Source organism: Brassica rapa, chromosome A04 (assembly GCF_000309985.2).
Source record: "Brassica rapa cultivar Chiifu-401-42 chromosome A04, CAAS_Brap_v3.01, whole genome shotgun sequence".
NCBI classification, from domain to species: domain Eukaryota; kingdom Viridiplantae; phylum Streptophyta; class Magnoliopsida; order Brassicales; family Brassicaceae; genus Brassica; species Brassica rapa.
The window spans coordinates 14,260,274-14,284,593 of NC_024798.2; the positions used below are offsets into that span (position 1 = coordinate 14,260,274).

Sequence of the window (24,320 nt, forward strand, 5' to 3'; positions counted from 1 at the left end):
TTTGAACAGGGCCTGATTGTACACTATACATTATAAACATTATATAACAATGTCATTCTTATAAATAGAAAGAAAAAACACATATTATCGCAAGCCCATATGTTGTGGACGTCGCCTCGCTTGTATATGTTCAGAGAAAACAAATATTATCCAATCTGATGACAAATGGTCACGTTCACAAATCTGTACATGGCTATTTTAAAAAATATATATATCTCATTATAAACATTAGCCTAAAAGAAAAAGGTTTATTTAACATTTGGCCCCAAAAGAAACATGCGGCAGATAATGTCCAGCCCGCTTCCAAACACAAAACCGGTTATAGTTGTGCTTGATATTAAAAGTGAAACACAATGTCCGTAGTGAGGAAAACAAAGATCGTCACAGAACCTTAACTTCTGCTGCCGAAGGAAACGATGTCGTTTTGGTCTCTCGTTCTTCCATCCTCTCCTTCTCTGTCTGCTAACCTCGTTAAGCCTCATAATGGCTACGGAAGGCTCGATCGTTACCTCGTTCGAGCTTCTTCTTCCGATGTTCCAGATTTCCTCTCTGCGGATTGGTACAACTACGAATCAAATTTCATTGATCGAGCTTTACAAATTTCATGTTGATTTTTATTATTATCTGGTTTTTACAGGTTGGAGAGTCGTAGGAAACGTCCTTTTGGCCCCAGACTTGATGTAAATGATACTACTTTTTTTGTATAAGGCCAATCTTGATTTGTCTCTCTCTGTTACAGTGTGTATTGAATCGAGTTCTTAGATTGTTTTTTTTGTAATAGTTTAGTGCGGAAGATGCTGTTCGACATCAGCTTGATGCATTGAAGTATAACGACCATCCTCGTTATGATTATGGCATCGAGGTCATGTATCGGGTAAAAAGAACCATCCTTTGATGTTTTTTTCTCAATTATTAAATTTTGTTACAGCTTTTGATGATCCTTTGTCGGAGAAAAATAAAACAGTTTGCTGGATTCGACCCGTTTGAGAGATCCACCTACTTCGGTCCTTTCTTTGATCTAGGACAGGTTACTTACTTACTTTTCAACACTTCATATCGTTCTTTGGCTACTACTTACTAGCTTATTGGTTGTTGAATGCAGTTTGAAAGGTTTCGGCGTATTTTTCACCACTCGTCTTACCGTGTGTTGCTTGGCCACAAGGATAGAAAGATCTTAAGCAGTTTACTCGTTGAAGAGGTATAATCACTTCTCTTTCTTTTGAACATCTTTTACATGAATCATGATTTCCTCTCTTTAAGTTTTGGTAAACTGGTGGTATTATACAGAACCGTTTCAAGCAGAGGATTTGGATTCAAGGAACTCGGCCTGAGGAAGAAGAGATTTTTGAATTCACTATGTTCCAGGTTGATTCCTATGTGAATTTGAATGTTTGGAATAGTTAAATACTATGTGAATTTATGATCTGATTGTATATGAATTTGAATTGTGTGTTAATGGCAGCGGATAGGCGGTTCATGGGATGGTTATTGGTTGACGGAGAGCTTGCTTCATGATGGAGATGTGTTTTCAGGAGGGATGGCTTACTGATTCATTTCCTTTTCAGGTTATCTATATTTCTTCGGTCAGATCATATACGTAAATATTGAGACACAGCTCTGTAAGCTTATGTTAATATTATACGCAATTAGTAACATATGTTTTTATCTAAGCTGTGTTGTTAAACAAAACGGATATAGGAAATATCATCTCACCTCCGCACAAACCATTCTCTTCTCTGTTCATAAAATTTTGGTATCAATGTTGTAGTTTTTAATTTAATTTTATTATTATATAAATAACAATCACAATATGTGCAATCAAATATTTAAGGAAATATCATCTCACATCTGCACAAACCATCCTGTATTCTTAAAATTTTGGTATCAATATTGTATTTTTAATATAATTTTATTATTATATAAATAAGGCATTCAGTTAGTAATATTGTAGATTTATGGTTCTAACTTCTACATAGCCAACAACAAGAGGCTGACTTGGGCCGCCTTGCGTCCGTCCTCCTTGGGCAAAATCAGGATCAGCTGTACTAAACAAATATTGTGAAATCTAAATAAAATTTGGAGTGAAATAAGATTTGGGCTTTGTTTCTGGACTGACAATAGTCCCAATGAGTAAGAAGTACTTGTAGTTTTTCTTCTGTACTACATGCATGTACTGCTTTCTCTAATCACACATCCAACAGAGTACTACTCCAACACACAACACTGAACACTTCCAAACATATGGTAGGAAATAAAATCGTATAAAAAGGACAGTACAAAAGAGACAAAATCTAAAGGACCCAGACGAAAACTAATTTAGCAAATAAATATACTTACGAACTAATCAACTATTTCAACATCTACAGTCAGTCGATTAAATTTCTTTTTGTTCATTTTAGAATATTATATTAAATTAAATTTTATAAACCCGAAAATAAAATTTTGGTCAATAATATGCAAATAAGACTTTTATTTATTGACAAAAGTTTTCGTGTGTATTACAGTTTGTATCTAACCACTTTTTACACGTGCCTAACACTTTCGCGTACACGTAATAAACTTCCAATTTACATGGAGAAACAAGCAGCCTTACTGGCGCGTGTCACCACCGCACCGACCGGCGGTGCGTCACGCTTACCAAGTCCGGCTAACTCCAAACGCCGATGACTCGACGGACGAGGAAGATTCTCTGGTACGATGGTCTCGAGTGAGTTCTGAAGCCAAGGCGGACAAGCCCTCTTGTCACTCCACCTCCGCGGCGCCGTCTCTTTGATCACCGTCGGTTTTACAACTGCCGCTTCCACCAACGGCACGTTACTGATCTGAATAGCGCCGATCACAACAGTCGCTGCCAAGGCCATGGGAAGGGAACACTTGTTCTTCCGTGGCTCGGTTTCATCCTCTGTTCTCCTCCTAAAATTCGTAATAATTAGTTGGTGAATTCAAGAATGAAAATGAGCTTTTAAATTTTATTTTGTTGAATTAAAGAGATACCGAGAGATCTGTGACGTTGTCTTGAGTCGTTGAGAAGATGATTGCGCAGAGTTGGAATCTAGGAGAGGAAGATTCAGACAACAGCTTATTCTCCCTGCCATTGTTTTTCCTCTGTTTTCCTTTTTTCCCTTTTGAGTTCGCCGAATGCCTCTCCCTCGTATATAAATAAATTTACTACAGTTTTGAATAAAAAAATATTTTCTGTTATTTTTAATAAAACCCATCAACAAAAAATTGCGACAAAAACATTTCAATTAAAAATTTGATACTGAAATATCCCCAACCGTCTACAATAGCGCTATAAAAATTAAGCGTTTTAAAATATCAAAATACATATTAAAAAAATGAAATAATTTCTTATTATTTTTTTTTCCGCGAAATAATTTCTTATTAAAAACTCTAATTTTTAGTAAAAACATCTTAACTAAAAATTTTTTTTTGGTGAAATTGTCGACTAAAATATTAATGAAAAGTACATTCAAATAATTATTTGTTAATAATTTAACCCTACATTCTACAATATTGTTAACTTCTAATTGATGTCAAACATTTGATTAAATTAAAAATAACTTATAATTTTTTTTTTGAAACACAAAAAGATCATAAAGTTATTTTAAATTTAATCAAATGTTTGACATCAACTAAAAGTTAACAATATTGTTAAATAACGAATGATTATATTATATTTATGGGTTATCAGTATTTTATTAATAGTTTTGGACCTAGTATAAAAAGATGAAAAATGTGATAATCAATAAAAATTTAGAATATTATTGTATGTTTTAAATTTTTGGAATGTCTATTGATTAGGTGGCAGGTTAAGTAGAGAGAAAACTATATATATTATATAATAGATTAGACAACTCCGCACATGCAAGTTGTTTTAGGGTTTTCTTCTTTCACTATAACACCGCCACTCTTCCTTTGGATAACACAGTAATGACAGATCTCTCTACTAATCGCCGCCTCTAATCTCTCTACCTCCGTTGTCACCGATCAGGTATACATACATACACCTCCGACATTGAAATAGTTAACATTTGTCTCTGTCTAATCGTTCCGAGGAATCATTGGGAGTAGAAACTTGGATATTCATAACCAATGCTATTGTTTTGAACCCGCCTCTCATTTTTATTTTATTTGCAGCCTTCTTTGCCTTACATTGCTTTTGCCTGTTATGTCCAACAATGTCTTGCCTCAGCCTTTGCCTGTAAGTACACAAATGGGTCCATGCGTTGGTGTGTCTACTCCGGAAGTGAGATTCTTGTCAGAACCAAACTGTAACTATCAAGAGGCTCAGATCTCTGTGAGGCAGGATTGTAATGTAATGATGCAGTCATCGTTTGTGCCTAATGGTGCTATTGATACAACTCAGTTACATGGTAAGAGGAAAACACTGTCGCAGCCTATGTCTCATTCTCAACCATTGGCTGTGCAAAATAAACGGATGGTACCGAACCGAGCATGGGCGTCTGACCTAAATAAAGGTCCCAAGTCAGCTTCTCTTTCGCCTAAAACACAGTATTTGCCTGCTTCATCATTATGTACGAATACTTCTTTTTCTTGTAATAAACCTGGGAAGCTAACTACAACGAGGAAACAAGTTTCACAGCCGCTGAAACCTCAAAACGAGTCTTCTAATATTGTGAGGTCCAAAATGAGAGAATCGTTAGCTGGTGCACTGGCAATGGTACAGTGCCAAAAGGATGCTACCAAGGAGTCAAAAACGTTACATAGCGAGCCAGAGTTAGCTGCTTCTGGAGTTGATGTGATGGTGTCTAATGGGAGCCTCAATGATTCTAGTTTTGGAGGAGGTATCTCTGTTCAGACTGAGTTCTTAGCCATGGCCAAGACAAGTGATACCCAAGACTTTGCTGCACAAGAGCCTTCTCCGCAAGCCAATGTTTCATATACTAACAGTGTGTTTACAAAAGATTATCTTTTGCAAGGGACTGGTGACCTCTCTTGGGCTCTTGAGTCAGATTTAGAGTTTACAGAAAATTGTCAAAATGAAATGACTGCAGCAGCGGCTAATGGTGGGAGCCAGGAAAAATTGCTGCTGGATCCAAAAGTGTTGGCGTTTAAAATAGAAGGAGAACTCTTCAAGTTATTTGGCGGCGTGAATAAGAAGTACAAAGAGAAAGGAAGGTCGCTCTTATTCAATTTGAAAGACAAGAGTAATCCTAAGCTCAGGGAAAAGGTTATGTACGGAGAAATTGCAGCAGAGCGGTTGTGTTCAATGTCAGCTGAGGAACTCGCTTCAAAGGAACTAGCGGAGTGGCGGCAAGCCAAAGCAGAAGAGATGGCTCAGATGGTTGTTCTGCAGGATACAGAGGTGGATATCAGAAGCTTGGTGAGGAAAACACACAAAGGAGAGTTCCAAGTGGAAGTGGAGCCAATGGATAGTGGCTCACTGGAGATCTCTGTGGGGTCGAGTTCGCTTAACTGGTCTCGACCAAAGAATATCAAGAAGAAAACACCTGGTGGAGTCAAGAATGAGTCTAGTGAGGGCTCTGCACTAATTAACGGTGTCACAGTAGATGATGAGATGCAGGCTGCCACTGGATCTCTTCCTCCAATTGTTTCTCTTGATGAGTTCATGTCATCCATAGATCCAGAATCTCCATCTGAGTCTTCAGGTATTGGGAAAGGACCTTCCGTATCAGATCATAATGATGCAGAGGCTAATATTGATATTGGTACATTACCAGTTAAGGCCGAGGGTGATGACTTAGTATCCTCAATGTCTCATTCTGATTTGAAATCTGTTTTCATACCTGCGGGTGAACGTCTATGGGAAGGTGCACTCCAGTTGAGTGTTTCTTCTCTGATCTCTGTCATCGGCATTCTGAAAAGGTTTGTAATCAAAGTGTGTATGTCAAAGTTTGTACACTTACTGATATCATATTTTGCTAATCTGATATTTTCTTTGAATAGTGGTGAAAAGACTACTACAAAAGAGTGGCCTATGTTGCTTGAGATCAAGGGTAGAGTCAGATTAGATGCATTTGAGAAGTTTGTACGAGAGCTCCCAAACTCCAGGAGTCGTGCTGTAATGGTATTATTTTACTGCTTGCAATTTCACATTCATTGCTTGAAAGCTGTCTACTTGGCTAAAGTAATCAAATAATATTTGGTACTTGTTTGGTCTACTTGATAGACTCTTTGCCAGTAGCTTTCATGTGTTCTTATATGCAAACCTTGCTTTTATGTTACAGGTTATGTGTTTCGTCTGCAAAGAAGAGTGCTCCAAGACAGAACAAGACACCATTTCTGAGGTATGTCCTTGGTAGTTAGTTAAATTTTTGTGTAGGAGTGCGTTATCCGGATTAACTGAATTAATATAAACCAATACCAATCAATAGTAGAATAGGTTTTACTTGGTTAATGTTATTCTTAGACTGAGAATTCGAACATAAACCCGGTTTGAAGACCTAAGTTTGTGTGGTATATAGAAACATCAATATTCTTTAGTGGTAATAGTTATGTGAAATGTGGGTATTGCAATTATGCAGGTGGTGGATTCATACTGTAAAGATGAGAGAGTGGGTTTCGCTGAACCGGTTTCAGGAGTTGAGCTTTACCTTTGCCCAACACGTGGCAGAACCACCGAGATTTTAAGCAATATTGTTCCAAGAAACCAACTTGATTTCTTGAAATCTTTAGATGATGATGGTCTTATAGGTGTTGTTGTATGGAGAAGACCACAATTAAAAAAACCACCACTATCTTACTCTCATCACAAGAACCACGGTTCTTCGTTAACCACACTTAATACGTCTCGTTACGGTAACATGCGAGAGGTCAACAACCATGACGACGGTGGTGATGTGCCGCCGGGGTTTGGTCCAACGGCCGTGGCTAGGGATGATGATGATGACTTGCCTGAATTTAACTATTTGTCTCGTGGAGATGTTGTCATGGACCGGACCAGCCGGTCCGATTCTGTAAGAGAGCTAATTCATAAATATGGAAAATCTGAACCTTTGTGGAATCAAGGTTATTATAATAATTGCGACAATGGCATACTACCAGAATGGCAGTCTCAACCAAACCCAACGAACGTAAATGGTGGCTCAATGGTTAGACTACGTAATGAGTGGTGGAGGCATCAGGCTGGAGGATATTAAATGACTTTTTATCCAAATTTTGAAAATTTGTTTGTTTGGTTTGTAATGTAGATGCTTCTTAAAACTGAGTGCTTTTATTTTTTTATCAAGATCTTTGAATTTTGCGTTCTTAATGGGCCTGAAGGTCAACTCATTTGTTTTTTTTTTTTTTGTTCAAGGTTAACTCATTTGTTTTTCTTGTGTGTTTTATTAGTAAAAGAAATTTGATGGAAAAAGTGGACCACTGAATGTAAACCGATACAGAATGTATCATATACAATATTATACTAATATTTAATTATACTAGAAACAATATGTTTTTGAGTTTCTTACCCAAAAGGACTACCCTTGTAATAAATGTTGAAAAAACTAAATATATAACTAAGAAAACTAAGGAAATAGTTTTCAAAAGCGCTCTCTTTGTAAGATTTACTGTACATATTGTTCATAAAAAATATATGTGATCTTTGACCATCGACTATGAGTGTGTATAAAGCCTTAAACTTTGTAACACAATCAAGATTTACAGTCATCTCTATCCTTTTTCTCTAGTTTCTGTTCAGAAATGGCTGACAAAAAAGATGACTTCTCCGTCAAGAAAATCTCTCCAAAGCTCGGTGGAGAAAGAGGAATTCGAAACCCTAAGGGCCCAACTTCTTCACATGACCTCGTCGAACAAATGGAGTTCCTTTACGTGGAAGTAATCAAAGCCATCAACCACTCTACCGTAGCAGACACATATAACCCCATCGTGGAAGTCACTCTCGGAAACTACAAATCATCCACCAAAACTCTAACACTTGGACCAAACATGGAGTAGAATCAAGTATTCGCTTTCGACAAAACAAAAGGCGATGTCTTGTCCGTCACGCTAAAGGACGGTCGACGGGAGAACGGTACCGTGATTGGCAAGCAAAACTTTAAGGTAGCCGCTGATATTCCGTTTAGGGTTCCTCCCGATGCAAGAATTGCTCCGCAGTGGTACTCTATGGGTAACATGGAACTGATGATGTTGGTTTGGTTCGGCACACAAGCCGACGAGGTTTATCCACGAGCATGGTTTGCGGACGCTTCTGACGTCAGCGCTAGTTGCGTGAGAAACACGCGACCTAAACTTTACCTAGCTCCAAGGCTATGTTACGTTAGGGTTACGATTGTTTCGGGTCACGATTTGATTTGTAACGATGCAGAGAGAACACCTTCGGTTTACGTGAGAGCAACTCTCGGTGATGTCGAACTATACACCGAGGTTTCTTTAGGTTCGAACCCGTCGTGGAATCAAGATCTCATCTTCGTTGCATCGGAGCCGTTAGAAGAAACTGTCTACATAACCCTATTCGATAAAGTCAACGGTCAACCCCACGATGACGAGTGCATAGGGGTACTAAATAAAAAGCTCTCTGAGATGAATGCGGTTAAAGTCCCTGGATCCGCACCAGCCTTGTTCTACGACATCGAACCGCCGGTTAAGCTCGAACCGGCTAGCGATTCGAGGCGGTTCGCTAGCAGAATGAAGATGAAACTAGCTACCGATCAAGCGTATCATGTATTCGACGAATGCATCCAATACTCTAGCGATTACCGAGCTTTCGCTAAAGGGCTATGGCCCGATTTGCTCGGGAAGCTAGAGATTGGGATCTTGGGTGCTACCGGTTTACAACCGATGAAAGAGTGGAGAGATGGGAGGAGGAGTACTGACGCTTACGTTGTGGCTAAGTACGGGAACAAATGGTCTAGGACTCGAACCGTGGTCGGTAGCTTTTCGCCGAAGTGGAATGAACAGTACTCGTGGGATGTTTACGATAAATGCACCACCGTTACATTCGGAATCTTCGATAATAACCAACTCGCGGTGGTGTCTAGTAACACCAACTTGGATGGTCTTATTGGAAAAGTAAGGATTCCACTGACGTCACTCGAGTGGGACAGGGTCTACACTTGTTCATGTCCGATTCTGGTTCTAAGGGAAGATGGATTAAAGAAAACGGGCGAGCTTCAGCTCGTGGTTCGTTGCCTTTGTGTAGCGAACGCTTACGTGCGAGCTACGTCTCCTTTCAGATGGATGCTACCGAAAGCCCACTATAAATCTCCACTGTCGATGGTTCAGACAGAGGATCTGCGATGGCAAGCTATTCGTTTGAACTGTCTGAATCTGGCGAGAGCCGAGCCGCCGTTACGAAACGAGGTCGTTTTGAATATGCTGAGGCCGACGAATAAGAGTTTTAGTATGAGAATCACCAACGCTAACTTGGAGAGGCTTCGTAAAGTCGGGCGGATGTTTAATTGGTGTCTTTGGATGAAGGAAACGATCAGATCCACCACGGATTTTCAACCGAAAATCATTGCGTGTGTTGCAAGTTTAGTGGTTGTGTTTGGTTGGTGGTACTGGATCTTGTGCCTTGCGGTTTGGCCTGTGATTCCGGTTTACCTTGCGGTTATATCTCTTCGGGAAATATTCAGATTAGGGAGGCTAGAGTGCAACAGGTTGGTGCTTGGGGTCGAGACTCATCGTCCTCCTCCTTTGGTTCCCGTCGATTTGAAGCTCTGGGGCCTCGACTCGCCCGACCTAGACGAGTTAGCCGAAGAGTTCGACACGTTTCCGTCGTCGGTGGTCGATGTGAACGTTCTTAGGATGAGGTACGATAGGTTGAGGAGGGAGATGGGGGAGAATGTGATGTTACTACTCGGTGATGTTGCTTCACAATGCGAACGGTTTTGCGCGCTCGTGTCGTTGCTTGACAGTCCACTAGCTTGGATTTGCTTCTCGCTTGTCTGTTATGTGATCGTGGTCTTTGTCTACATGTTTTGGGATCACAGAGGCCTGTTGATAAAATAATTAACATGTACCACGTAAACCTTGTAAACTGGGATATTTCATAATTTTGTAAACCTTGTAAACTGGGATATTTCATAATTTTGTATGCCCTAACAATTAACATGTACAACGTAATTTTTTACAGACTAGAAAAAGCAAAAACAATGAAACAACCTGACCAAATAATAAAATAATTTTCCTGTCAATAACAAATGCTAATAACCAAATTTCACTACAACCTTGCAGAGTCCCTTCCTTTGCAACAAACGGCTTCATCCATATACAGAGGAAGGCACAGCGTTTTAGTCTTGTGAGGTTGCAGAGTATTCAAAAAGTAACCGTTTTGAAGGCGCAGACTGAAGGAGGACACGCAAGCGGCTCGTGAGCTTATAAATCAATGTCCATTGCATCGCCATCTCAGAATCTTTCATCTGTCTTACCACAGAGGCCTGTAGATAAAAAAAGACAACAAGAGTAAAGGTTTTGTTTGTCATATGAAAAAGAAACAAAAATTATTTATATGTTTATAAGCCTCTGACTTGAAGACGTTTTCCGAGCTGTACTTCGACTTCAGTTCCAAAGGAGATGTTGCTGGCCAGAGACTTGAGAGGATCGACAGTTGGATCAACAGAGAGTAAACTTGGGATCTGTGGGGCATACACCAACCTCCATCTCGCCTGACCAAACTCTCCTTTCCCTTCTATCCTTGGCATTAAGGCATCAAGCGTTGCGGTTGCAAGTTTCTTGAAAGCAAGTTGCCCATCTCCTTCTAATATGGATTCTGCTAATTGGCTCTCAAACACCTTTGCAGCCTGTGAGAAGTGATATTCCAAAACAGAGAGGATTCAGTCAAGAACACACTTGGAAAACATTTTGACTTCAAAATTTACCTCGGATGGTGAGAGAGCATCCTGTTCCACAGAACGAGTTGAAGTCACCACAAGTTTGTCCTGCCAATTGCTGGCACGGCTTTGGATCCTGAATTGCCATTCTGAACCAACTAAAGCTAAATCTAACAGAGGATCTAATCCATGCTCAGGCTCAAACTTTGCAACATTGAGGTGCTCCCTTTTCAAGCGTACCTGTGTTTTAGAAAACAAAATAGATAAGAGAGAGCTTGTGTCATCAACCTATGCAAGAAAAGATCGAAACAGAGATTAGACAAAAACCTGAGTAGCCACAAGATTGACATCTCCATTCTCGAATGTGAGGATACCCTTTGGTTTTAGATATTTAGGATGAGCCATGCCATCAAGCTCAAGCTCGCCACTAATAGCAAAATTAAGGATTAAAGGATACACAATCCTCAACTCTGGTCCTAAAACAAGCTTCAGATCACTCAGACGGATATCCATATTTGGTTTCATCCTCACTTCTTCAATCTCCTTTTCAACAGAACTTGATTCACCTGTTCCCGGCAAAACAAGCATCAGAGATGATTTCCAAAATTTTACCCTACAAGAACTCCAAAATAGATTATTTTGCTAGTGGAGGAGGCATATAAGTGTACCAGTTGTCTGGGAGAACTTCATCCTTGACGAAGCCGGTTCTGTACCAAAGAATCGAGCAAAATATCGAGAAGCAACTGCTTGATTAATAGAAGCACCTGGAATCCTTGATTGGTTGGCTGCCAATCTATTGAGCGGGGCAGCTCCCCCACCTTTATCATGAGGTAGATAAGCTTCCCCATGGCTTAATTTAATATTTCCTGATATAGTTGGCTGCAACATTGATCCACTAATCTGTAGCTGAGTATCAACCTGACCACTGAGAAGAGTAAAGAATATAAATCAACTTAAACTGATCCGGGAGTAATTATATAGATTAAGGTTATGTACTACAAGCTCGAAATGATTTGAGTACCTTAAGAAATTTTTTGCTCGTACTTCTAGAACTTCACATTTGAGCTCTATACTATCGCCACTGGATGCTTCATTTGACCTAAGGGGAAGGTTTCCTTTAACAACCAGCTTTCCCCTTCGGCTCACCCTGCTTTCCAATGAGGTTATGCACAGCCTGTTTGATTTAACATGTAAGGTCCCACCGAAGTTTGTGAGAGGTTTACGGAGAACAGGTGAAGATATAGACGCCCTGTGGAATGATGCAGACCCATCAAGAATTGGATTCCCCACTGTTCCACCGACCTGCTCAGCACATGGAATATTAATCTAACTATCTACTGATGTAAAGATAACAAAAAACAGGCAACAAACCTGGAGCCTGATGTCAGCATTGCCTTGTAGCCAATTTGCATAAGGGGATATGGCTGTCAACAATGTCATCCCCCCATCCTTGATGTCTGCCTCCAATCTAACTTCTCCTGCATCTAAAATATTCCAATTCAAACCCTTGAGACTCTCTGCAAGTTGGCTGTCCCATCCCTCTTCGCTCCTCTCCCTTGAGGTTCTCTTCTCGTCATCTTCCTTTTCTTTTGCCCAGCTAGGGACTTTCACTGCACCACCTTTATCAGTTTCTCTGTCTTCTCCCTCAGAGATGTCTTTCTGCGAGAAGCTAACGGGAACACTCCCTTGTATATGCACATGACCGTTTTGGACAAACGGTTCGAAGTTGGAGTTGAATAGAAAACGGCTGTTGGATGTCAGAGACGCAAAAACTTCAGCTCGTCCAAGGTCTATACCGCCAACTGCGCCATCCAATAATCTGACTTGTACATCACATTCTGGTTTCTCAAGACTCCCTCTAAGGTCCCCTTCCATGTGCAAAATGCCTTTGATTGGTGATAAGAGTTGCCTCAAAGAGTGCACAAGATCACTAGCTGACGATTCAACAACCTCGACCAAGGTGGGTATCAAACTAACAGGGAAATTCAGAACAGCAAAATGAAGATTCGTTTTGGGCCCCAGTAAGGTCCCATCTGCATGCAGTGTAGCGTTTCCTTTTTGAATAAGCATCTCCTTAAGGCGTAAACCATCATCATTGCTATATGAGCCAGTTGCCAGAACACGCTGTGTTTTGTAAGTTCCCCACTCCCAATCATCTCCATGGAAGTCAAATTCGGCCTGATTTCAAGAGGAATTAGGTTAAAACAATAGCATCATTAGAAAACTTATTGGGAGTCTTTACCCTTTTAATATAAAAACAAGATGAAAGGGTTATTTTTGTACCAAGGTGTCTCCATTGCCTCCACCACTAGCATCTAGCGAACCATGCCAATGACCTTTGAGTTCAGCTAAACCTGGAAGACTTAGATCTTCAAGAATGACTTCACTTGCTGGAGTATAATACCCACGTATCTCCTGATTACAAGCAATCGTGAAATTTAGAAGAGAAAAACAAAGAGAGTAGCTTAATAGCACCTACACAGTTTTATTGTCATAGTATAAAATCTGCTTTCTTTGTCAGAACCCTTATTTACTTTCAAATGGAAGAAATACACCATATTTGGTACATTACCTCAAGCAAGTCTCGAAGATTGTCAGCTTGTAGACAGAGCTTTTGCACACTTTGAATAAAAAGATCCTGCCACACCAACCAAGAAACCTCATAATCAGAGGAAAAAGAAAACATATTTGTGGAGTAGACGAACATGAATATGCTCATACAGGTTGAGTTCTTATCGAATTAGCATTTTAGAAACATGTGATTTAGCAAAAACGTTGGCAAACCTTAGATCTGGAGAGGACAGCTGGATCTGTACTTCTTGAAAGAAGCCTTGCAAGAGGAAGCATCTCAGCAACCTCTGCCTTAGGCACTTCAAGTCTCATTCTCCATCTTCCCACAGAAGATATAACACTTCCAAGATGACCAGTCATGGCTCTCATTAAGAAACTGCCAGCTTCCTTCTGACCAAGGTCTCGGTCACGGGAGCCTGGTAATACATATTCACCTTGAAGCTCATAACGGCTATTGCTTTGTTCTAGTATAGTTTTCTCGACAGTGATCTTCAAGAAGAAACATGAGAAGGATAAGAAGAAATATCATAATGCACATTCTCATATAGCCTTCACAGCTAAGAGAATTTATCAGTTATGTACGGCTTAATCTCACTACAAATTTTAGGCTTGATTGATGTAGGTAGGACCTTTTATAGGCAAATGATGTACTGTGAGATTATTAAACTAGACATCAGTGGTGATTATTCTCTAGATTTCTTAAGAACTAAACAAAAAAGAACAGGGATCTGTAGGGTTGTAACACATACCACATCACCGCTCCATCTTACTGCAACGTCTAAAGCTTCACCTAGCACTCCGCTAAATTTTGGCCGAATTACAGACAACAGGCCATGTCCCCTTCGCTTCTGAAGATTTAGTTGAATCTCTGCCTGCAAGTAAAATGGAAAGTAAGATATATTATTGATAGTTTCTGAAAAGCTGGTTTTCTAAGTTAACATTAATCTCATAGCACATCCATACATAGGAATTTCGAACAACAGTATGAAGTGTAGACCATTAACAAACATGATGTTTTACGCACACTCTATCAAGTGAGCCTAGTCTTTGTAGACAACAAAATATCCCCAAAAGACTTTCTGAACCTTCACTCAGTACTAGCACATAATGAACTATTCGTATGAATGTGCTTACCCTTTGAATCACCCCTCTCAGCGAGGCCAACTCCATCTCATCAAGTGGAAAGTGGCGTATCTGCAACCAGGCATGTGAAAAAATGTAAACCATCTGCAGCTGATTCTCAATTTTGCAAATCAAACAAAACATATAGTTCACACAAGACAAGAGAATGCAATACCTCCAAAGTAGCGGACTGTTGTGGTTGATAACAAGCGTTAGCTCTTAATTGTCCCTTTTGCAGAGAGAAAGAGAGCAACTTTCCACTTTGTACATTTTCCTCAGAATTAGGCTGTAGTGGACCTACAAAGTCTAGTGTAAGACTTTCATCTGGCCGCCCCACAGCATCAAGCTAGATATGCAACAATACTAAAAATATTAGTATAAACATCATGGGTTAAACTATCTTACTATAAATCTGTTTAGAACACTGTTCAAATAAGAGATGAGACATACTGCCACAATTTTGACAAGATAGCCTTAATGACTTTAATAAAAAGACAATGAACTGAAGCAAAAGGCTTCAACAATTAAAGTTCTACTACTGCTACTTGTGTTACTGATACTGATGATACACCAAAAGTAAGAAAGCAGGTGATTACCTTGACATGATCACGAGAAACGCTCAAACGTCCAGCCAGTTGAGGGGCCAAAATCAACTGATTCAGCTTGAGACTTGAGATGGAAATTTCACCAACGAGGCTTGAAACTGCAGCTGCATCTTCACTTTTTTCTGACTCAGCGTCTCCATCATCTGTTGTACTGTGACGTTTTATCTTCCCCATGAATTTGATCCTTCCTGTAGCTTTTAAATGCGTAGGTCTTGGCGAATCAAATGGATAGGAAGGGACCAAACTGAAAAACTCAAAATTCCGCGTACGCAAATCCAAATCCAGGCCCTCAACAACAAACGGCATGACGGTCTCCCCTTGAGTGAAGTCATCGTGAGACAAGCACTGGTCTCGGTATGAGGTATCTAGTTTTGTGTATAGATCAAAAGCAACAGATGATGAATTAACGATGATGTTATCATGTGATATCACAATATCTCCCCGAGCATCAGTTAAGGAGCCATCAGCTTTGGGTGCGGCCCATTTGATGTCAAATCTCCTGCACCCCAAAATTTAGATAACGCAAGTAAGACAAGCACAAAACATAAGTGAACACTAACCATAGCCCAACAGAAAGGCAAGAGAATCTTACGGTTTCAAGAGGGCCCCAGAAAGTTTTGTCTCCCCAGTTAAATCACCTAACTTTAGCATCCCAGGATTAAGATATTCAGGCATATAACGATGCAGAACCTTATCAAATGATATATTTCCTGAAAAGTTCACATCCAGTGCTGTATCATCTACCTCCCCCTGTAGACATATAATACAATTTCAGCATTAAAAACAAAAACAGAAACGCAAAAAAAAAAAAAGTAGTCTTTAGCATACAAATTGCTAGAGAAGAGGTGACAAAATGAAGATATGGGATGTCGACATGCTATGCATAATGTCCCTCACATGGATCTTATAAGACATCATCTTAAGAAAGCTAATTCAGCTCTTAAACAGCATACCTCTGGACAGATCCAAGCATTCCCTGCTCCACGAATCTCACCACCATCAACAAGGGTAGCTCTAATACCATATAAATCCGCAACCTATCAAATGAAATAAGCTAATGTGAGAATATTCGAAAATTTTAGACATAGACTGCTTCAAGAGGTGGAAACCGAAAATACTTACACAGTTGTCAGTGTTAAATGTGAAATTAGCAGAAAGATATGAAAATGGAACACGATCAAACGCTGCAACTGCACCAGCTTCCTTGTTTTTCAGCATCGACTCATATGCCACAGATGCAGGGAGATCTGGAGACAGGTAAGCTATCTTCCTAGAGACCATACAACTCCCCACAAAAACGGGAGCATCAAGCGGGCCTTGACAGTTGAATACAGCTGTTACAGAACCAGCCAGCTGCAGTCCAAGATGTGAGAAGGAATTGGCAAAAGATAAATGAGTCACGAAGCAAAAAAAAAAAAAGAAAGAAAAGACAATATAGAATGAATGATACCGGGAAAGACAATGGCTTCATCTTGAATGTTTTCATCAAAGCATTAATTTCCACATAAGGAACCTAAAACAAAACATGAAGAATCAACACTTTAGATGGGAAAAACAAACAAATCAGACATTAAGATCAGGAAAGTCATCCTATGTAGCTACAATATTGACCCACATAATATCATTTCGTTTAGTCTTTGACTGTGATCTAGATCAGGGGTTTTACATAACATATGCTACCTGACACATCAGATGAAACTCCCCGTCATCAGGATGAATACCGAAATCTCCAGAAGCCTCCAAGGGAACCTTTCCAAACCAACCACTAGTATTATGAAGGAAAATGCGTTGGCCGCGGAACGACAAGCTGGCTGAGACATCCTGCAAAAACAAAATGAGATTTAAAGGTAGATTGAGTCACCAAATAAAACCTTGGACTGGCATCATATCTGAACAATTACATGGAAATACACATATCATAGATCGGTTCTATCGGACATGAAGTATATTACAAAGACATGGGAAGGCATATTCAGAAAAAAAACTTAAAATCAAGACATGAGAAGGCATATTCAGAAAAAACTTAAAATCAAGACTTACAGAAAACGACGAAGGTGCATCATATATATGGAAGCCTAGTCCTGTGACATCAAGTTGTCCATGTAGGTTCGGAAATATTTCCCCTCTAGACATACACAGATGAACCTGCAATGCAAGAGAAGACAGTTAGGGGAAGGTGTTCAGAAGTTTGCTCAGAATATGTCACAGTTTATCATGCATATAGACTCCACCAATAAGGTGTTCTCTAGCCGGCTTGTAACAATGAAATGACTAACTAATTGGACATATTGTAACAGCAAGTAGAGATATTGTACAAGGAAACTACAACAGAAAAAATGAAAAGGGCAAAAACATAAATCATAGTAGATGATAAAACTTCAATTTTGCTAAGATGGTACAGAGTGGACATTAGAAAAGCACCTCACCAGTAGCTCTTCCCTTAGACCACTCAATTGGGATCTCTAGAATTCTTTCAAAAATCTGCATAGATTGCAGAATAAAGAGATAAGTCAACCATTGCAATTGATACCATTCATAACTCATCTATTCAACATGATACCTTACCGGGATAAAGAAGTTGGCAACCTTCAAGTTTGCATGCCAATTCTGTTCCACAGTATCAACAAAAACATCAACAGACAAGAGCCCACCATCTTCAGATGTTACTTCTGACCTCCACATACTACAGTTTCCACCCAATTGAACGTACACACGACCATAGTGATTCTGAAACTTAACATGCCCATGGATGTTCCTCATTTCTCTACATAATAAATATTGAGTCACATGTTAATATCTCTACTTGACTCGGGTTTCAATAAGTAATCAATGAGAAACAAAATTCTGATTTGAATGAACATTACAGTTATAAAGATAGATGACCGTTACCTGGGCTCTGTATCGCCATAAGCTAATAGAATAAGTGTCCCACTTTTAAACTGTACAGAATCAAGCATAAATGGTAGTGTCTTCTCATCAGAAACATCACTCAACTGAGAAGCCTTGTCAGCAGCATCACCCGTTAACTTCTTAGACGAACCATTAAAAAAATTAAACACCATTTCTTTCAATTTCATGTTCCACGGCCAAGTAGGACGCAAATGATGATGCTCATGCTTCTTGAAAGTAAAGTCACGAGGTTGATTTCCACTTCGATTAGCATTCTGATTCACAACATTCATGGATATGTCTCCTCTCTGACTGCGTGAAGTCTCAGATTCAGTAGAGCTTCGTTCAGTTTGTAAGAGTCCACAGAGTCTATCAACAGTCATAAGGAATGGATCACGTGATACAGTGAATCTATCTAACGTCGTAGCCTTGGGCCCTTCTCCCCTCCCATCCAAACCATTAGATAATGAATGCTCCCCATAAGGCACATGATAATCATACTGATTGCTAGTTTCTCTCTCACCTTTGGCTAAAAGCATATCCAAACTCAACTCGTCAGACCTTTGCTGCGATAGGCCGTGGAAATAAGACAGAGCCGCTGAAGCACTCCGCTCAAGAATCCGCTTTTTGGCACTTACATCAGACATTGAGCTATTGTGTGATCTTGAATTCCACTTGAACTTATACTTCCTCGGTCCCTTCAACATTTTGGACAAGAACTTGAGCCCTGAGCCAGGGATCTTTACCCCAAACGATTTCTCCAACTCAGAGTGCTTCACATCGTAATCAGCCCCTGTGTCCATGCAATGCTGATCCGCAGAATGCATAACATTCTCATCATTGCAAGTAAAAGAGTTCAAATTCGCTATCTCACTCAAACGCCTATTGTGCTTCAACGCATCATCTTTACCTTGAGAGGAAGAATCTTTACACGGAACAACATAACCCATCTCCGCAGCTTTCCTCGCATCACTGTCCCTTTCACTATCCCAACGGACCCCTGCTTCCTCCCTAGAGACTCTCCGAGTTTTAGTCCGAGAATCAATCCCTTCTTCAGAGGACAAACGACTCTGCAAGCTAGCTTCGGAGAAAGGTATCCCTAACCAAGTGAAGTCTTTCTTCTGCGCAACCAAGACTGTCGGATTGTTCAGAATGGCATCAACCACAATCTTCCCCCTCCTCAAGCTAGCGAAAGGACGGACACAGAGCTTCATAGTGGGAACCTCACCGCAAGAGAACTCTTCCCCGTGAGGACCAGCCGAGCAGGCCTCAAGAGTTATGCACAACGGAGAAACTCTTCTCACCTTACCAAAATCAACCTCACGCTGTATACTCTCGCTAACCATAGAGCAAACAGACGGCAGAAGCTTAGTCTCCACAAAGGCGCGAGCTTTGTTCTGTCCGTACCAGACCAGCAAACAAACACCAGAGATCACAGCGAAGAAAACAGAACACCTGAGGAAAAACAAACCTTCTTCCCAAACGGGTGCCAAAGACTTAACCAAACCCCTGCTTCTAACAAAAGGCTCTTTCAGACACTTAACCTCCATAATCATCCTAGACTTGCTCAAAAGCTCTACATTTCTCCCACAGAAGCGAGAGAACTTGGCTAACCAATCGTTCTTATTCTCTGAGGAGATGCTACCACGCTTGCTGCGGAACGCTCTCCTACCACCATCAAAAGCATTGATTTTGCGGCGAGGAAGAGGAAGAGGAAGGGGAGTGCCAAGAAAAGGGCTTTGCAATCTCAGGCTCATTATCTGTCTTTGGGGACCAAGAAGTCGTGAGCTCTCTTAGTCCCCGAAAGATTCAGAATTTAAGACAACCCACGTTCCGGAATCCCGACATGAATTAGATGATGAGGCAAGACAGGTTCTTTGCGTGTGTGGACTGCACAAGTGTCTTAGATAATTAGGGTTTCGGAACTCTCTATTCAATCCCAGTGATAGAATTTTTGCGGTAAGGGATACAAATAGGATTATCAGAGACTCAAATTGAAGAAACTTGAGAGAGAGATAGAGAGAGAGATAGAGAGAGAGATAGAGGGGAAGGAACTCATACAGCATATCATATAAACAAAAAAGCATATCATATCAGGACTTGGCAACTAGTTTTCTGATGATTTTTTAGCTAAGACATTCCGTAGGGAACTACTTTTCATTGGTTGTTTTATTTTACATTTCGTAAGACAATTTATAGCGAGTTATCCAAACCAATTCAAGTTTGAGCAATAAAATGGTCGTTTGTTGTTAAAAGAAAATCATGTCTCATCTACTGATAGCAGAAATCCCAATTAATAATAAAAATTGTGAATTCCAATTAAGTTGAAAGGTTTTATCTTCGTTTTAAAAGTTGTGTCTATTCATATAAATATCTTTACAAAATAACTATATTTAAATTGAAAAAAATGTGACTATTTAAATATATTCAAATAAAAAAGTTGTGACTATTCGTATAAATATTATTACCAATTAATTACAATAGTTGTGAATTCCAATTAAGTTAAAAGATTTTATCTTCATTTTAAAAGTTGTGACTACTCACATAAGTATATTTACAAAATAATAACTAATTTTAAATTGAAAGAGTGTGACTATTTAAATTAAAATATTGTGACTAATTATATAAGTATCATTTCAAAAAGAAGAACTTTTATATTGAAAAGATGTGACTATTCAAATAGATCTTTGAAAATCTATAAATAGTTTATGTTCATGCCTTTCACAAAATAAAAAAACTATTATTAATTATATCAGTTATTTTTATTAATTAATCTATTATTAATAGATATAACTGACTTAACTTAATTGTGAAAAGATGCAACTGTTAAATATCAAATATTCATCACCAAAAGGTGCATCTAATAGTTATGAAGATTGATATGAAAAGTTATGTATGTTGCTTATGTCTACTCATTATATATATATATAGTGTGTATTGTACAACACTTGGATCTAAAATCCCATTCTTTTCAAAGACATTTTGTATTTCTTGTTTAATATATGTGTAAACGTTATTCACCAGCGGAAGAGATTGATCGTTCAAGTTAATAATTTGCCTTCAAAAGTACCAAGAGTGTCTAATACTTATATGCATCAGCAAAGATCAAAGATCCATTATTCCACTATTTTTCAACGAAGACGGTTATTTTACATTCATATTTTTAATATACTGCTTACATATTTAATATTCAAACTATTTGAATATATAAATTTAAATATTTATTTATGCAAGGAGTTCGTCATCATCCCCTGTTTATGATATACAATTATTTTTACTCTCATATATAGTAGACTGATCGATATTCATTTCTTATATTTTAATTTTAAACGTTTTAACGTTAAAAGATTTTACGATTATTTTTACCCCATATATATATATATATATTAAATCAATCAATATTTATTCCCTATATGTTAATTTTAAACATTTGAAACAATTATATTCGATGGCCACTAATCAATGATGATTTTTAGAATCCGAATTACAGGTGAAACTATACAGTTCTAGAAACTCAACAGGTATTGACCTTTCAAGGAGAATCTGATCAACAGGTTTTCAAAAATGTTCCACCATCAAAGAGATTTAGCTAATCATTGATGATTTCATGTTTGATTCAGAATTACACTGGAAACTATACAGTTCTAGAAACTCAACAGCGTTGACCGTTAATTATTTGACCACTAGAATCAAGGAGAATCTGATCGGCAAGGTTTTCAATTCAAGAGGTTTTGCGCAAAAATTTTAATATTTCAAATACGTGAAGTAAAAAACACTAAAATTTAATAGAAAGTAATATAGTGGTTTCTTTATTTTATAATCTTTGCCACCCTGTTCATATTCTCTGATTATATCTGCTATAATCACAGTAACAAGCCAACCTTCGACAATCTAGCACAAACCTCCTTTTTCTAATACAACGATGTGCACATTCTTGACAAATATCAAGTGTGTCACTGGCAGCATGAGGTTTAATGTTTTCATCATGAAGCACTTGATTTTTTATTTGGATATCAAGTTGAGGGCTTGGTGCTTGACTTGAAATATTTTTTTTATCTTCAGAAAAAGTGTTTGCAAAAACAGTTGAGGTACCTACAAAGTTTTCAGTCATATATAGAGTTATTATATTCATTTAAGATATTAAAGATTTTGAAAATGTATAATATTATATTTATCACTGAAATTCAACTTACATGACATAAAAATTACTAGAAGAGTTGCAAAAAAAAGGCCAGATTTCATCTTTTTGGAAATTTAGTAGTAGTTAAGAATACCGATTTTAAATTCTATTTGTTTTGATAATTTATTGTGATGTTTTAAAAGTTTGATGCCTTCCTATTTATAAAAGTTTTCACAAATGTTACATAAGAGCAATGTTTTAAATTACAGTTTGTGATAGTAATAATCACAAAAGAAACTGCTAACTTTTAGATCTTTTTACGAAACTATATGGAACTGCAGTTACTTTTTTGTATGGTGAAATGTTAAAAAATGTAATGAGACAGTGCAATGCCCAATTGTATGTACACATAGTAAAAATGATTGTGTTAATATGATGAAATTAAAAGTTTGAATATTTACAGTTCACAGGAAATTATGATCAGTTTCAAAAATTTTAAGCGACGTTTTTAGATATTGTAAATTAGAAGGACCTCCTTGCAGATGAATGTAAAGGACGTTATGTTTTCATTAAGTGCATCCATTCAATTTGAAGCCCAAAATATGTATTTTCCATCAAAATGTTCAATATTTATACTCGTTTCAGCGTCCTCCCCCCAAAATTTTTCTACAGCGTCCTTTGCGGATTAGGGTTAAAATTGTTAAACTTTTTTTTATCTCCATTCACTTCTTTTGGATTCTGCAAAGAAATAAACAAGATTTCTTGTATTTTAATAATTACAGTTGAATGGTTTTAGCTTTGAAAATTTCTGGTTATATTGTAGCTTGTTTTAATTGTTTTTGTAAAGTTCTATTTTTTTTTCCAAAATGTTCCACCATCAAAGATATTTAGCTAATCAATGACGATTTTCTGTTTGATTCTGAATTACAGTGGAAACAATACAGTTTTAGAAACTCAACAGCGTTGACCGCTCTTTATTTGGCCACTGGAATCAAGGAGACTCTCATGGGCAATGTTTTCAATTCCACAGGTTTTGGGAAAAAAAAATTAAATTTCAATATGATTGTCAAGGTTCTGGGACGGGTTCCAGACTGGTATGTGGCACACTGATAAGCGCCTTAAATCGTTAGTCAGACTCGGCAAATTTCATCTTTCAACTGAGTGCAATTTAACCGATTTATGACCTTATATACAAGTATTTCAAGACTTGTTACCATGTCTTGATAGCTTTGGTCAGAGGCTTTCAGTTGGTGTCTTGACATTAATTTTGGATCGTCTTTTGATTATTGTTGATTTTTCACGATCATCATATGATTATCAGTTTTTGTAACATCCATCCAAAATTTGATCAGCGGTGAGTTATAGTTTCTTGATAAAGAATATATATTTATTTTATCAGTTCGTTTTAAAATATAACTTATACAAGAGTTCAAACTTGTAGGCTCTAGATTTTCATTATTTTAACTATGAAAGATATTTTCTTATGTATTTTTTTTAGGAATTACAATTTATTTAAACGAGCAAAATCAGTACTATCTCCACCGTAAATTTTGAATAAAAACTCATTACTTTAGTATAATCATTTCGTTTGATATGTCAATTTTTTTGTTTTTACAAAATATTTGCACCCATATATATCCAACAAACTAGTTAACTTAAAAAATATGTGAAGTAAAAAACACTAAAATTTAATAGAAAGTAATATAATGGTTTCTTTATTTTATATTTGAATTCCAAAATACGTCTTAGTGATTAATGCACTATAATCTTTGCCACGCAGTTCATATTCTCTGATTATATCTTCTATAATCACAGTAACAAGCCAACCTTCGACAATCTAGCATAAACCTCCTTTTTCTAATACAATGATGTGTACATTCTTGACAAAAATCAAGTGTGTCACTGGCAGCATGAGGTTTAATGTTTTCATCATGAAGCACTTGATTTTTTATTTGGATATTAAGTTGAGGGCTAGGTGCTTGACTTGAAATATCTGTTTTATCTTCAGAAAAAGAGTTTGCAAAAATACTTGAGGTACCTACAAAGTTTTCAGTCATATATAGAGTTATTAGATATTCATTTAAAATATTAAAGATTTTGAAAATGTATGATATTATATTTATCACTGAAAATCAACTTACATGACATAAAAATTACTAGAATAGTTGCAAACAAAAAGCGAGATTCCATACTTTTGGAAATTTAGTAGTAGTTAAGAATTACCGATTTTAAATTCTATTTGTTTTGATAATT

General features: G+C 37.9%; 4 protein-coding genes and 1 pseudogene across 9 annotated transcripts; 3 read left to right on the forward strand and 2 right to left on the reverse strand.

Annotated features, from left to right (window-relative positions):
• The first annotated feature begins 331 nt into the window (after positions 1–331).
• LOC103864680 lies at positions 332–1,760 on the forward strand. Of its 4 annotated transcripts, none has more exons than XM_009142439.3 (7): positions 332–559; positions 638–680; positions 782–874; positions 965–1,027; positions 1,103–1,198; positions 1,288–1,365; positions 1,463–1,760. In XM_009142439.3, the coding sequence occupies exons 1-7, from the start codon at positions 417–419 to the stop codon at positions 1,547–1,549; spliced, it is 603 nt and encodes a 200-aa protein (XP_009140687.1). In that variant the 5' UTR covers positions 332–416; the 3' UTR covers positions 1,550–1,760. The 4 variants fall into 4 exon arrangements, with proteins under 4 accessions (XP_009140687.1, XP_009140688.1, XP_033146670.1 ...); XM_009142440.3 differs by having other exon boundaries at positions 1,303–1,365; XM_033290779.1 differs by having other exon boundaries at positions 787–874.
• Positions 1,761–2,450: 690 nt separating this feature from the next.
• Positions 2,451–3,466, reverse strand: LOC103864682. The gene is made up of 2 exons (XM_009142443.3): positions 2,995–3,466; positions 2,451–2,913 (listed from the first exon to the last, which is right to left on the reverse strand). The coding sequence occupies exons 1-2, from the start codon at positions 3,216–3,218 to the stop codon at positions 2,568–2,570; spliced, it is 570 nt and encodes a 189-aa protein (XP_009140691.2). The 5' UTR covers positions 3,219–3,466; the 3' UTR covers positions 2,451–2,567.
• A 373-nt stretch (positions 3,467–3,839) lies between these two features.
• LOC103864683 lies at positions 3,840–7,237 on the forward strand. 3 transcript variants are annotated; one of them, XM_033290774.1, is made up of 5 exons: positions 3,840–3,994; positions 4,141–5,850; positions 5,932–6,112; positions 6,213–6,272; positions 6,510–7,237. In XM_033290774.1, exons 2-5 carry the CDS (start codon positions 4,172–4,174, stop codon positions 7,122–7,124), a joined length of 2,535 nt encoding a protein of 844 aa, XP_033146665.1. In that variant the 5' UTR covers positions 3,840–3,994; positions 4,141–4,171; the 3' UTR covers positions 7,125–7,237. The 3 variants fall into 3 exon arrangements, with proteins under 3 accessions (XP_033146665.1, XP_009140692.1, XP_033146666.1); XM_009142444.3 differs by having other exon boundaries at positions 3,841–3,994; positions 5,932–6,052; XM_033290775.1 differs by having other exon boundaries at positions 3,885–3,994; positions 4,196–5,850.
• A 363-nt stretch (positions 7,238–7,600) lies between these two features.
• LOC103864841 lies at positions 7,601–10,246 on the forward strand (annotated as a pseudogene).
• Positions 9,985–19,704, reverse strand: LOC103864684 (protein TIC236, chloroplastic). The gene is made up of 23 exons (XM_033290772.1): positions 17,948–19,704; positions 17,624–17,822; positions 17,480–17,539; positions 17,099–17,203; positions 16,739–16,879; positions 16,509–16,571; positions 16,181–16,411; positions 16,012–16,095; positions 15,651–15,808; positions 15,050–15,557; positions 14,629–14,799; positions 14,466–14,525; positions 14,081–14,203; positions 13,545–13,820; positions 13,333–13,398; positions 13,044–13,175; positions 12,132–12,938; positions 11,782–12,062; positions 11,429–11,685; positions 11,088–11,326; positions 10,809–11,000; positions 10,458–10,730; positions 9,985–10,367 (listed from the first exon to the last, which is right to left on the reverse strand). Exons 1-23 carry the CDS (start codon positions 19,702–19,704, stop codon positions 10,221–10,223), a joined length of 6,330 nt encoding a protein of 2,109 aa, XP_033146663.1. The 3' UTR covers positions 9,985–10,220.
• Positions 19,705–24,320: the final 4,616 nt, after the last annotated feature.